The 14,307-nt window shown below is 38.0% G+C and overlaps 2 protein-coding genes across 2 annotated transcripts in view; one reads left to right on the forward strand and one right to left on the reverse strand.

Annotated features, from left to right (window-relative positions):
- Positions 1-1,726: 1,726 nt before the first annotated feature.
- On the reverse strand, positions 1,727-10,215 carry hexa (hexosaminidase A (alpha polypeptide)). The gene is made up of 14 exons (XM_085461898.1): positions 9,880-10,215; positions 9,251-9,355; positions 9,062-9,127; positions 8,594-8,640; positions 8,368-8,478; positions 8,174-8,275; positions 7,809-7,941; positions 7,313-7,493; positions 7,085-7,171; positions 6,929-7,001; positions 2,850-3,030; positions 2,525-2,615; positions 2,310-2,417; positions 1,727-2,197 (listed from the first exon to the last, which is right to left on the reverse strand). The coding sequence occupies exons 1-14, from the start codon at positions 10,139-10,141 to the stop codon at positions 2,134-2,136; spliced, it is 1,611 nt and encodes a 536-aa protein (XP_085318024.1). The 5' UTR covers positions 10,142-10,215; the 3' UTR covers positions 1,727-2,133.
- Positions 10,216-11,078: 863 nt separating this feature from the next.
- Positions 11,079-14,307, forward strand: part of arih1 (ariadne ubiquitin-conjugating enzyme E2 binding protein homolog 1 (Drosophila)) — a 12,791-nt gene continuing 9,562 nt past the window's right edge. The window contains exon 1 of the mRNA XM_085461899.1: positions 11,079-11,578. Within this exon, the coding sequence (XP_085318025.1) occupies positions 11,291-11,578 (288 nt within the window). The 5' untranslated portion in view covers positions 11,079-11,290. The remainder of the gene's footprint in view (positions 11,579-14,307) is intronic.

The raw sequence follows: 14,307 nt of genomic DNA on the forward strand, positions 1-14,307 counted from the left end.
GACAGTAAAGACTTATAAAAAGGAAGCAGCCGATAGAAGTCATGTATATACACTGACACTCACAACAGCATCCTAAAATGATTTAAAACAGGGCCATTCACATAGTTCAATGCCTTTATTTTATTTTTTAACATAGTCATTCCCTAGGTGGTCTGTAGAGGGAGACACACACCACTAGACTGTGTTACAAAAGTGAACCAACTAAGTAAGACCAAATGATGAATCAGAGTTGCTGTATGACCCACTGGAACATTTATGGGCTTACACATTACAGTTCACTTACAATAATAAGGGTCATGACCACTGTTACTTCAGAAGCAGTCTGGATTTCTGTGTAAAAACACAAACAGCCAGGGAGAATTGAAAGTGTCTCTTTGTGCAAGAGCAGTGCTGCACCAATGTTCTGAGCCTTATATAGACTCTCTTATGGCATCTTAGGGCATTGCAGCATTTTTGCACTGCTTTTGTAGCAACACAGTGGCACAGTTGTTAGGATTGTTGCTTCGCAGCAAGGTCCTGGGTTTAAATCTGACCAAAGCGTTTCTTTGTTGAGTTTGCATGGTCTCTCTATTTCTGGGTTCTTTCCAGCTACTCTGGCTTCCTCCCACAGTCCAAAAATGTAAAGTTAAGGTTAATTTGTGATTCTAAATTGCTCATAATAGTGTGAATTTGCGTGTGAAAGGCTGTCTGTCTGTCTCTGTTAGCTGTGCGACAGACTTGTGACCTGTCCAGGGTGTACTATCTCTTGCCCTGTGGTAGCCTGAATTGGAGAAGTGGAATGATGGGTAATTTTATTTTTTATATGGCATCAAAGTAAAGCTGAAAGTTGTAAACTGGTCTCAGGTGGACTGTTTTGCTCAGATTGGTCTGTTATATAGTGTTGGACTTGGGTAAGGGACAGCCTTTATGCTTTTGAAAGGATGCTTATCTGTTTTATAAGCTTTATAATTAGGCCAGACACAGTCATGTGTCTTTTGTCTAGTTATGCTGCTACAGGAACCTGTCTATGCATTTTACCACTGTGACACATTATTCCCTTTGTGTCTCCCACCTCTGTACCTTTGTGCTTACATATCTGTGGTTTCTGGCCCAACAGCCTCCCAAGTGTCTATTCATCACTGCACACTTCTTTTCACTCTGCTCTCTTCACTTCCAATCAACCTTTACAGACAGACGGCCACCCATCTGGATAAGACGTCCACCCATTTGGAATAAGCACTTAGTCACCGTTAGGTGGCTAAGTGTTTATTCCAGGATGGTTGGCAAACCTAGGAAAAGGGTTGCTGTTTTAATAATTCCTCCAAATAAACCCGAGATTATTTTCATTGGCTAGTAAACGGTGGTGGTTTTTCTGTTTATTTTTTAAATAAACAGTGATAGTATGTGCAGGGGTCTGTGTCCAATATCAGCAAGTTTTGGAGGAAACTCTTCCTTCCACAGAATTTTGTCTTCTTTTTTGGGTTGCTTCCTGAGGGTGGTGTGCAGTTAGTTTCATTTGTAACATTAATCTAGTTATAAAATAGGGTTCTAAGTTTAAATCAGTTGCCTAGGATGAGACGATCATGTGTTCTATACCTGAGACAAACTGTTGTCTCTGGTATTATTCTAATAATAATTAAAAAACCATCTTGATGCTCAATCATCCAGGTATAGAAATCCCACAAAGTTGATTCTGTTCACCTGGACGTAGCGTTTTTCAGACAAAAAGTTTCTCCCACTAAAAATGCTACATCCAGATGGATTTTAATTTTGATAAAAGTTTACACAGCAATGTGACTTTATCATAATTGTATTACATTTGAATGGAAAAGAGAGCAAGCTACATCATACTGGCGTGTGCCTTTTAAACTCAAACACAACTGATTTGTATATTTTGTAATCATCTCATATAATGTAGGTAAACTTTCACATTTATTACATATGATCACTACATGATATAAATGTATCAAATCAAATGTAAAATTAAAAAACAGCAGTCGCAATACAAAGAGGAAAATCCCTGAGAAAGCACAAGTGTATATTGGACTTAAAAGCAGAGAAAATTTCATTCCATTTTTTTTTTTAATTACTTCCAGTTACACCTCAGAAGTTAATCGATTCAAATGCTCAAAAATGCCACACGGTCCATTATAATCAAACACCTTGGTACTCGTGTTTGCAGTGTCCAACAAAGAGAGGCTCTGCCTGGATACCCCGCCTGCAAACGAAGTGAAACAGAAGCATCGGTGTATATTAAGCAGACCTCATAAAAAAAGAGTGCGGCGATGTGTTGAGGTATGCCATGTGCGTTATCAGAAAAGCTAAAGTACCTCAGGAGTTCGCAACGAAAGTCCTGCAATCGAGGAAACGCCTTGTCCACGTCAGAGGTCTGCTTCTCATCGCTCCACAGTCTCTCTGCGGCAGCACTTGCCCTTGGCCTGTGATTTTGGATTCATCCGGTCATTATTTTGATTAATCTCATGGGCTGCACATTCTACTTAGGTTCTCTAGTTTGATCATTTCAGGGATCTTTTCAATCTCTTACCAAAGACGTGGGGTCAGATTAGTGGCATCTACATATTCCCCCCACATGCAAACTTCACCCCCTATCACCAGCTTCTTCTGTTCCTCGGTACCTGTGAAAAAGATGTGGATTTTTTTTCTTGAATAACATGTTATACTTTAGAATTGGCTATTTACAGTTCAATGTTATCACACCACTTCAAGTCAAACTTGTCAAGTCAGAGTTTTAATGGGTCTTACTAATAAGAAATCTCTACTGATAGCTCCCACCACCAGAGAAGCACCATGGACAGCACATAAGTGAGCAAGGTTGTATTATTTTGTTATATTACTTGGCCAACACACACCAGAAAAGTTCAGAGGCTGCACGGTATAGTAGTTGCGCCAGTCCTGGCCATAGGAAATGTGGTTGATGTACCAAGGTGCAGCGAGCAGGACCCTGTAGCCAGCTTTGGTGATAGCGCTGAGTTCTGCCGCATAAGAAGCGGGGAGGCCCTTCCAGATGTGCAGCACTGTGTCCTTAGGAATCTGAGAAGGGTAACAACAACAACTGTCTTGCTCCTTGTGTGTTATATTGCCCAAGTTTTTTTTTGTATGTTGAATCCAGTTGATTAGTATGTTTGTATTAAATACTTTATCATTCAGAAAAGTCACATATTTAAAAAAAGCCACAGTTCAAAGAATTTCTAATCCTCAGAGCACAAGCCAGAGCACAAAGTTACTCATCTAGTGCACATTCATGTCTGGAAAAATGCCCAGTCTGGACAATCCCCATGTAGCCAACATTTGGCAACCAGGGTTGAACTTTCCTTGAGCCATTATTCCTAAGCATGTGCACAAGATGAAAGTGAAAGACGTTGGCAAGAATTTTCTTTTCTTTCTGGGAAAGCATCAAGCTCAACTTCTGCAGAATCCCAAAACTGCCTCTGATGACAAAGCATACAGTCTAGGCTGTTAAACGAATTATCTCACCAGCATATTATCCTCACATTACTACCAACAAACTGTGCTCAATACAGCCTCTGTCCACGGAGAATTGTTAAACTGAACTGCTGCATTTATTCTTTTTAACATGTTATCTCCCTTGACATTATTTGAAAAACCTCAACAACATCTGTATAATGTTTTTACAATTTCCCATCTTTCTCAGTACTTGCAAAGATACATTTATCTTTGCTTTTATAACCTAAAATTAAGACAAAGTCTGTTAACTTGCTCATTCTGTCCCTTAAAGAGTTTTTTCATATATTTATATAATGACAATAAAGAAAACTGTGCTGAATTGAGTGACCATTATGACCATGGCCCCTTAGAAAATTATAAAAAAAACGTTTGTGAGGAATTTAGGTGTGATTTTTTACAGTAATTTAACATTCGATAAACAGATAAATAATGTGATCAAGACCAGCTTCTTTCACCTCCGCTTACTTGCAAAGGTGAAGCCATTTCTCTGCTTCAGAGACTTTGAGTAAGCAACTTATTGGCCGACTACAGCTGGTTCAAAATGCCGCGGCAAGGCTACTGACTGGCAAGCAGAAGCGAGAGCACATATCCCCTATACTCACCTCGCTACACTGGATGCCAGTAAGTTTTCGAATTGATTTTAAGATCTTGACACTTGTTTTTAAAACATTGCACGAACTAGCTCCTATATATCTTTCTGATCTTTTAAATTGCTATACTCCAGTGAGATCTATGAGGTCTGCGGACCAAATGCTTCTAGTTGTTCCTAGGTCTAGATTAAAACACAGAGGAGATCAGGCTTTTTCTGTGACTGCTCCGAAACTGTGGAATAAACTGCCTTTACATATCAGGACCTCTCCAACACTGGATACTTTTAAAACTCATTTAAAGACCCATTTTTACTCTTTGGCTTTTAATTCTGTATGAGTCTGTCATTCTTTTATTCTTATTATTGTCTTATCTTTTATTTTACTTTCCTTTTAAATGTTATCTGATTATTTTATTGTACAATACTTTGGTCAACAGTTGTTGTTTTTAAAAGTGCTATATAAATAAAATTGATTTGATTTGAATTCGAATTTCCAGCAGTTTTGTGTATAAAAACAATGGTTTTTAAATGGCTTGGAGAACCAAACATGAACAGTATCTGTAACTTTCTTCTGCTAAGCTTGTCTGATGGAAGCAGCTGTGGAATCTCTAATGGGCTACCAGCAGATTAGGTCAGGAGCAAGCATGTGGTTATGCTTTCAAGACCTTTTTTTAAAAAATAAAAAAAATCTGGAATATTTAGTAAGACACCATTATGCATATGCTTAACTCTTTGATTATCTCCCAGATAAACAAAGAGTCAATTGCTGGGTTTTTGCTTTGGCAAAGCAGCTGGCAGTAGCAGGACTTTTATATGTGTGTTCAGCAGTAAGCAGCATCACAACAATCACATCTCTCTGTAGCTGTGTCCAAGTTCTTTACACACCAAGTTATATTATTATTATTATTATTTGTTCATACCTGAAAAAAAAAAAGATTTCAGGTACAGTCTTGGGACACAGAACAGCCTTAGTAACACTGATGTATAAACTGGTATAAACACTTTGTACACCATGTAAATAGTCCCCAAATTGTAGCTATCCATAGATATATATTTTACGTAAAACCATGTTTTATCTGTTGATTAATATCAGACAAACAAACACACACACACACACACAGCAGCTTGAAAATCTTTAACTCTGCACAGCACACAGTTTTCATATTCTGACCCTTGAAGGCGAGGGGCCACACAGTGTAGTAGCGGGCCCAGTTGTGTGTAGGTCCGGGCTGGTCCAGATACCATGGAGAGGCTAGAATTACCCTGAGCCCTGCTTTAACCACCCTGCGTACTTCACACAGGTAACAGCCCTCTCTCCATACCTCCACCACTGATAGAGAAGTGTGCTGTAACACAAGGCTTTGGGCTCTCAGACAGATAAACAGAAAGCATGATATACATAGACTGTATATAAATAATGGACACAGCTAGGTGTCTTTACTGTTGCTCTCTTGCTGTTTTAACGAGTATCACGTTGGGCATCAGTAAGGCTTAAAACTGGCAACTGAAACTAAACACAAGCTTTCTTTTTGCACTCAAGTGACTCGCCCCCTTCAGGACACTAGAAAGAATGCCGATTTCAGGCACTGTGCATTGGCTGTGTTTTTTCAGACCTCTCACGTCCATTGTTTGCATACAGTCCATGGTGAAAGATCAGATCAGAACAGAACAGATGGATGTTGTCAACAAACTGTTTTAAACTGCTGGTTAGTTGGCTCAAACCACTAAACCTGCAGAGTGTAAAATTACATTTGTATCAAATGTATCTGAAGAACTTCTTAATAGAGGATTTTATTTTTTCCACAATTAGCCAGTTCTGTTTTAATGTGACAATTTCCATCCTGTACTCATCTGCAGAGCTAATAGCAACTGAGCCAACAGTGTCACAACAACTACAAAAATAACTGGTGCATTTTTATAGAATATGCATGGATCCTGTAGATACTTGAACACACTCTAAAATATCTATAATTAATAATCCAAGAACAAAACTGTAAAGACACAGGACTATGCAAAAATGTTGAGCCACTCCTCATTCCTTCATATTTTGCTTCCAAGGAGCAATACTTTGTTGTAATTTTTCAGGGGTTGTCTTGTACAATAGTTCTCCAGGCTGGTTTTTTTTGGGCATTGGCTGCTTTAGCACTCGATTTCAGTCCAATCCTTGTACCCAAGGATTTCTTTTCGGCCATTTAACACTTACCAATGAATTATTCATGCATAGAAACACACCCAAGGGATGAACCAGCAAAGAATTTTACATTGTATCTTTAGACACTTTGTCATTAGCAGCAAGATTAGCAAGAATTTTGATCCAGCATGCAATACCATCTGTAAAGCGTCTGATTGGCAACAGCTTCATTTTTTAGCTTGACAATGACCACAAACACTGCCAATGCGAGACAACAAAAATGAAGAGCTTTGAATGTCCTTCAAATCTGGAGAACTATTCCTGAAGACTACTTAAAGAAATTACCAGAAAGCTTGCCTAAGTGCAGGAACATTTATATACAGAACTGCACTTATTTCTTATCTTCTTAGCAGAATATAAATAAATTATGGGTGGCTTTTGCACAGTACTGCCCTGGTAAAATATTATAAAATTCATTGAAATTCACTTTTTTTTTTATTTCAAATTTGTACTTGTTAAATTTGTGTGAATGTGTGTGTGAATGGGTGAATGACTGAATGTAGTGTGAAGCACTTTGGGGTCCTTAGGGACTAGAAAAGCGCTATACAAATGCAGGCCGTTTACCGTTTACCGTTTAAAATCAACATCATGCACTTCCAACCACATCCTCTAAAAACCACAAACGCAGGAAATGTACATTTTTTATATCATGAAATATAAGTGTTTCGGTGGGGCGTACTTACTCGTTCATGATAGTCAAAAACATCCTGCCACACAATGGATGTTCTGTTGAGAGCTACAGTGATGTTCACAATGCTAAAAAAAGATAAGCACATGAATGCATCAGTTGGTGTATTTTGCAGAACCTTCTACATTGTATTTTCCCTTTTACAACCTACTTCTCCATGTAGTAAGCTTCCAGTTTGGTGAAGTCTGCTCCAAATCCCATTTTCAGCATGAATGCTCGGACATCAGGGTTGGATTTCCTACAAAGAAAAAAAATGTGTTCATTGTTTATGTAAAATTTTCATAAACTCTCTTTTATTTAATTATCAAAAATCAGAAAAACTTATTCGAAATTGTTAACAATCAGCCGACGTGTAAATGATAGTTACATTTTAACCTACCAGCAGGAAAAGTTAACCTCATCTCCTCCTAAGTGGATATAGGAATCAGGAAACACCGAAGACACTTCCTTAAATAGTGTTGCCATGAACTTGTACGTGGAGGGCAATATTGGATTAACAGGACCAAAAGTACCAGAAGGGCTGCTCCCACTGTAGCAGGGAGTCAACAGGTCAGACTGGCCTGAGAAATAATTGTAAATAATTAATTTGACTCAGTCATATCCTTCAAATACATTTTTTTGCATTTTCTATCGAGAGCAGACAATTTGTTCCACTGATGTAACCACATAAGCAGTAAGTCAGCCTTCACTACATATTATATTGCCATTTATAGTCTTGACTTGCAGATTTGGCAGAAATTATTCCTACTGAGCCTTAACTGGACATCATGCCAAGTACTTTTTCTTCTATAGATCAAAATGCTGAAATCATTTGGACTAAACTGTTTATTGTTAATGTCACTTACTGGATGTTGGGAGTTTAACTGAATTTTTACCTTTTCCCCAAGACTGAGTGTGGCCTGGTGAATCAAACTCAGGAAGGACTCTTATTCCCCGCATTCTGGCAAATGAGATCACCCTTCCTACATCTGACTGCGTGTAGATGTGAGTCATCGGATGGAAAGCCCCCTGAATAAGAGCCAGAAGTCGCTGTTCAGAGTGGATGCTATTTTTCAGCCATTTCCTATCTCATGAGTCTATATGCATTAAACTTACTTAGATTTCTGGGATAAAATAGCCAAGAACACCTTAGAAAATTAGGATATTTTTTGCAAGGCAAATTGTAATGAATGTGCATAGTTACAGTGAGGATCATATGATAGGACTTACGTAAGTGCCTCAAGGAAGAATATCAACAAACCTTAGCAGACAGGTCCGGAAAGGTGCGGCTCTGATAAGGGAAGGAGGGGTCATCGACAATGTGCCAATGAAACACATTGAACTTACTGAAGGCCATCGCATCCTAACAGAAAACATGTATGTCAATACAGCTTATAATAAATACAGTGACTCAAACAGAAGGCTGAAGTTTCGATTGTGTCATCTGATTATTACCAGGGTTTTTAAAATGGCCTGCACTGGTAAATAATGACGTGAAGTGTCCAATAAAATCCCTCTGAACTGAAAGCGGGGGAAGTCTTTAATCTCAGTCTTGTTCACATAATACTAAATTAAAAACAAACAGAAAAAAGGGAAAAATATTAATTATGCACATATTTGAAACGTGATTACTCCAGAGGCCTTGTTGTTAGTTTGTGCATTAGGAAAAACTGCGACTTACTGAGCCAAAATCCTCTTGATAAACCAACTGACTGAAGGTTTCCAGACCTGTGCTTAAACAGAGGGTGTACAGTACATAATCAGCAATTTGTTATACATGATAGATGAGGTTGACAAAATGTTGGAATTTCCCTACTTTATAATCCACATGCAGTAGGCCTACTTGAAATTCTACTGAGTAAAACTATAAAGAAGGTGTCTGTGTGTGCCACATGAAGTGTTGCATCAGTTGAGTCACATGAGTTAAACAAAACTGGAAATACATAGCACAACCTGACAGGCTACTTACTGAATATGTAGTAGAACAAGAAATCTGCTACAACTCATCAAGCTTTGACATACTTTGCCAGCTTAAGAATCAGAATCAGAATCAGAATACTTTATTAATCCCGAAGGAAATTAGGGATGGTTAACATGTTTGTTTAATTACCAATGCTCTTCAGATATATTTTACATATGCTATAATCACCTCTTAGAGCACCCCACACAGTTTCTGCCTTCAGAGATGCTTGTCCAGCAGAGACGCTCAGAGTGTCTGGAACACAAACAGGAGAAATTATGATATTTTGTCAATCTCTATATAGTATTATGGTGGTTAAATTCATTACAAAACAGTGTTACTTGCTCTAATCAATGGGCATCAGCGGGTTGTACTTACATTGCTCAGAAGAGTCTTCATCTGGGTAGCTGTCGCAATCATCGCGGCCGACACTTACTTGGACAGTAAATGGTTTATCCACACTGAATCGCAGAAAACCGTAACCTGGTGGTGATAAATATTAAACCATTACCACAGTATTTGCAGAAGTAAACTTGCACTTTAAGCACATTACACACTGATTTTTGTTCCCTAGGAGCTGTGGTTCTTGTGTTTGTTTCTGAAAAGACAAAAACGAAGCTGTGCTACTCTCGTCCATTGTTATTGTGAGGTTATTTTCAGTTGGTATGCCCGTGCTGGCTGACTGATGACCTGTTGTCTGTACAATGACCATTGATCTGTTTTAAAAGCCAGCATGACAAACAACATTGAAGCCACGTGAGCACTTTGCTCTGTTTATTGTGCGTTTACAATCATGTTTTAAACGTGTTATAATGCCAAACCATCTACTAATAGTGTCCAGATTAGACTTTCACAAAAAGTTAGTTTTTATAGGCTATTTCATATCCTTAATGTTTTTCGAATATCTAAACAGTCTGACTGAACAACTACAACGTTCAAGTTCAGCAAGACTTTAAATCTTACTTCGTTTTTGCATTTTAAGAATTTCACCTCACTATAAAACCTACCAGATGAGTAGTCTGGAAAAATAAGAGAAAAGTATCTCTTAAATGCTTCATCCAGAACAGAGCAGCCCTCCTGTGCAGCTGATTGACTTCCGTAAGTAAAGTAGAAAGCCTGGGGATTCAGAGGGTATCGCTCCGGTGAGGAGGTAATAGATTGCGGTAAAGGCCATACTCCCTCAACTGAGTGCAGCCCAAGCTGGAGGAAAATAAAAAACACCAAATTATAGCTGGGAAAAGTGTATCGTCCAGACGTTACTACAGACATGACTTCCCTCGCTCTTCACTAGCGCGAACTGCACCGTCAAAACGATACCTGTCATGTGCTTAGATGAATGCAATCACATGACTGCGGCAGCGAGTTAATAAGTCGAGTTCGTCTTCCGGAAAATATAAGTAAACATTATTTTTATTTAAACATTATTTCATTTGGTAAGACCTGGACCAAGGTCGCTGTAGTTTAAATAAATTGTAAATTTACAGGAAATGCTTTCAGTTTTAGTTGATATGTATATATATATATATATAGTCTTTTATATATATATAAATATATAAAAGACTGGTTTAAGGCAGCATGTACAGTGGGACGTACTCACACAACTGACTTAACAAAGTGTTTGCAAATGTGTCATGCAATGTGCTGCCTGAACCGCAGAATCTGACCCGGATATATATAAGCATCCCTTTAAAATATAAGTAAACGTAAGTTATTTTAAGTCATTGTAAACTTTAATTAAGAAGTACTCTACTACTCGAATTAATTTTAGCGATCCATTTATTCAATTCAATTCAATTTTATTTATATAGCCAAATCAATTTATTAAATGAAATGTATTAAATGAAAAGTAAAGGGAAATGACCGAACTCACTCACGAAACTCATTCAACAGGTAATTCAACAGAATGTTAAAAATGATGATAATTAAAAAAAATACAGATTTTTTTTTAAAGACCGAACTATTATAACTCTGTTTTGGTATATAAAACACACACAAACACACACACACATGCAATCACTGCTTAAAATTATAAACAACTCACGTTATATCTTTTTTCTGTTACTAGCCTTCATTTATGAGAACGAAAGTATTTTCCGTTTGCATTTGATGTGACTCTTCAATTATAAATGAAAATTTTCCAAATTCGTACTTATTTGAATTAGTTGTTGTTGTTTTTTTTATAAACATTTAGGTTAAAGCAAAAGTTTGTTATATTAAATGTTTTTACATCCGTTCTTGCCCTGCTTGTCTGACGTAAGGCAGTCGTCAGTTGGTGACGCTGTGTCTCTTTGTTGGCTTAGCAGCAGCGGCGACGTTTTGTTGTTATTTTCGCCGCAGCTGAAAAACGGGCTCGGATCAACGTTTCATACGCTATAGACCTTTAGGTGTGCTTGTCACTTGCTGATAACCGCGCTAGGAATGGACTCAGACGAGGGTTATAACTATGAATACGACGAAGACGAGGAGGAATGTAGCGAGGACAGCAATGAAGAGGAACCCGACGACGACACCCTGGAGCTCGGGGAGGTGGAGTTGGTCGATCCCGTGGTGGCCGGCGGGGAGCGAGATGAGTGCGGTGAGACTGGCGGAGGAGGCCACGGCCCGGGCGAGGAAGAGGAGGAAGACTACCGTTTCGAAGTTTTGACTGCCGAGCAGATCCTCCAGCATATGGTCGAGTGTATTAGGGAGGTCAACGAGGTCATCCAGGTAGGTATTTTGGTATGACAGCATCAGGAAAGATCGGGGTCCTAGCGTAAAAACAGGCCGTGGATATTAGCTAAACCATTAGCCTTCCAGTAGTATACTTGTTATAGTTGACAGTTTGAGAACAATGATGAGATTTATAGAAAACTAAACTTACATATATATAAGATAATTGCACTATGGAACTTGGTAGTTAAAATGAAGACATGAAAATTTTTCTTATATATGTGAAGGTAAAAATTTCCATTAGGACTTTTCATCCAGGAAGTAGTCCCATCCCTAAGTTGGCAGCAACGCTTGCTAAGCTAATGTTAGCTCGCTGGCTACATAGCATCTTACAGCAAAAGCTCTAGACCAGGATGGTGTTGAGTGCCAGCTCCTGCTAGACGACAGATAGTGTGCGTTGAGATGTTAACTGAAACTTGGGTTTTCAGAAATTTTGCATTTCTAAAGCTAAACCTTGCGTTTAGTGTTATTTTAACGTTGGACCCAAAGGCTTGGCCAGCGATAAGTTAGCAAGTGGGATGCTAGCTTAGTTACGCTTATGTAAAAGAACGGGTTATGATAATTTCATTTTTTACCAATAACATAAAAAGTTAAATTTTGCGATAGCTTTCAATGAAATTTATGAAGAAACGGGGGGAAGTTCTTCGCTTTAAGCTAGCGTTAACCTGGGCCTCCATTTCCTTTCACAGAGCTTCACTTGAGCTCAGAATAAAATGGAAAATGATCTTGATAACTCAGCATCCAGTTTGGTATCTGAGAAAATGCGTTGGAGTTTTATGTTGATTTCTATATAAACAAGCCTAAAAACTAAAATTGGCCAATAATGATACATATTATTTTTCTACCCTACGGCCGCATGGCAGTTTCTTTTCTACAGCAAAAATGAGTAACACGGTGATTTTTATCCCCGTTAAATATTGTTTATGTTTAATTATTAAATTTTCAGGGTTTTGCAGCACCAACAAATGCCTTTAAAGTTAATCCATACATAGATCTTCTGATATGACGTTTGTAGAATATGCTTCAAAAAGCCAGTACTTTATTAACATGCATTGGCTTCATAGTGGTCAAGTTTACATCAACTTTAGTCATCGGTACTGAGAAGTACTACTAATCTTTTGACCAACCCATTCATATCAACGTGGTTAGATAAATTAGAAGAACATTTTGCAGTGGAACCACAAAGAATAACAGCTAAAGGAAGTGTAAAATTGAATCAGTGCCCTTATAAACGATACCATCATCATTGTTGTATGTTTTGCATATCTGTTTTAGGGTGTGTTAGTGTTAGCTAGGTGTACATAATACAGTCAGAACATACTAAATATGTTGTCAGTCCTTTCCAATGTTATGATTTTTGTTATCTCAAGGTGTATCCTGACTTTATTATTCCGCCAAGGTGAGCACCAAAGTAGAGATATACAAGCAGGGCTGTTTTTCTGGGCCAATGAACAGTCCATTACAGGGTTAGGTGGGATTTGGTACAAACCTGGACCACTTTCTTTGAAATTGTAAAATGGGCATTGGGCTAGGGAGACAATACACTAATTTTTGTTCACTTCTTTATATTTGACAAGTGAGATGCCACATATGTGCAACATATACATGTGGTCTCCTAAATCTCACAGATATTTTCCAAACAACTAATTATTATGTGTTATATGGGTAGTTTGAGGGTATAGCTTTCCCCATTTTTAAAGAGCAGTTTGTAACTTGGGTTAAACACTAATTTAGTACCTTACAGTAATTTCACATTAGAATACAGAGTTATTCTAATCCCTGAACTATAGTAAATGGAGTATAATAAGAAATATTTGTATTAACAGGTACATGGAGAGAGGTTCCTCATCATCCCTAGTGCTTTCCCTAAACTGTACAGCCTTGGCACTGGACATAGTCCATTTTATGCTACTGTTACACCATCATCCACATTTTCAGATAGTTTGTGAGATACCTGTTACACATTTAGAATACAACAAACAAATTATGTGTATACTACCTGTTTCTGAACCTGACACGCTTTATAATTCCAAAGTATTTTCAGAATGATGGTGTAAGCCAGTGGTTTTCCTGGTTCTGAAAGGCCTTTGTGGGGAGTGACATGGCCAAAAGCATGACTGGTCCATTTACCGACAAGGGTGTGAGTTAGCATTACTTTATTTGGAAGAAATGTAAAGTGTTTCTGGACGGCTCCTAAAAATGATATAGTTCTTGGGTGGGTAAGAACACATTTAGCAACATAATTCCATCAGATATGGAGGTGATTTTGCAAGGATTCATCTGGTGGGTGAATCCTTGCATCCTTTCTTTACCCAACTTAAACCACTTTCCTATCAATGTGTAGGCTTCAGTAACCTAGAAATTGTATTTTTATTTTATTTCCCCCCAGGCAAAAGATCTACAAAAACAGTACTTTTATAGGTGTTTATACATCTATGGCTCTCTAACTGCAATTTGGACGGAAAGTCCTTATATTAAGCCACAAATGGGACTGGGTATATATGATCAAGCATGATGATTAAATCCATTTTGTAGGGTATTTATTAGTTTGAGTCATCAGAAATCACAATTGTCACATCAGTGGGACATAAGTGCCACATTTGGCTTCATCCAGTGTAATATGCATACAGACTTCTAAAGACTAAAACTTTTTGTTTATTTAAAAATAAAAACTGTCTCAGTTGTGTCATCTTTAACAGCTACTGTGGTTATAAGAAAGGAATACA

Source organism: Copadichromis virginalis, linkage group LG7 (assembly GCF_057382275.1).
Source record: "Copadichromis virginalis isolate Kocher_CV1m ecotype Utaka linkage group LG7, C_Virginalis_male_GT1.1, whole genome shotgun sequence".
Taxonomy (NCBI): Eukaryota; Metazoa; Chordata; class Actinopteri; order Cichliformes; family Cichlidae; genus Copadichromis; species Copadichromis virginalis.

Bases quoted from the DNA above. Each gene is read 5' to 3' on its own strand.
- hexa (XM_085461898.1), bottom strand. From the start codon at position 10,141: ATGTCTGTAGTAACGTCTGGACGATACACTTTTCCCAGCTATAATTTG. The intron at 9,356-9,879 runs GTAGGTTTTATA...TATCACCACCAG, and splicing joins TTTTCCAGACTACTCATCTG to GTTACGGTTTTCTGCGATTC. The intron at 2,198-2,309 runs GTACTTTAGCTT...CTTCGTTTGCAG, and splicing joins TTTCGTTGCGAACTCCTGAG to GCGGGGTATCCAGGCAGAGC.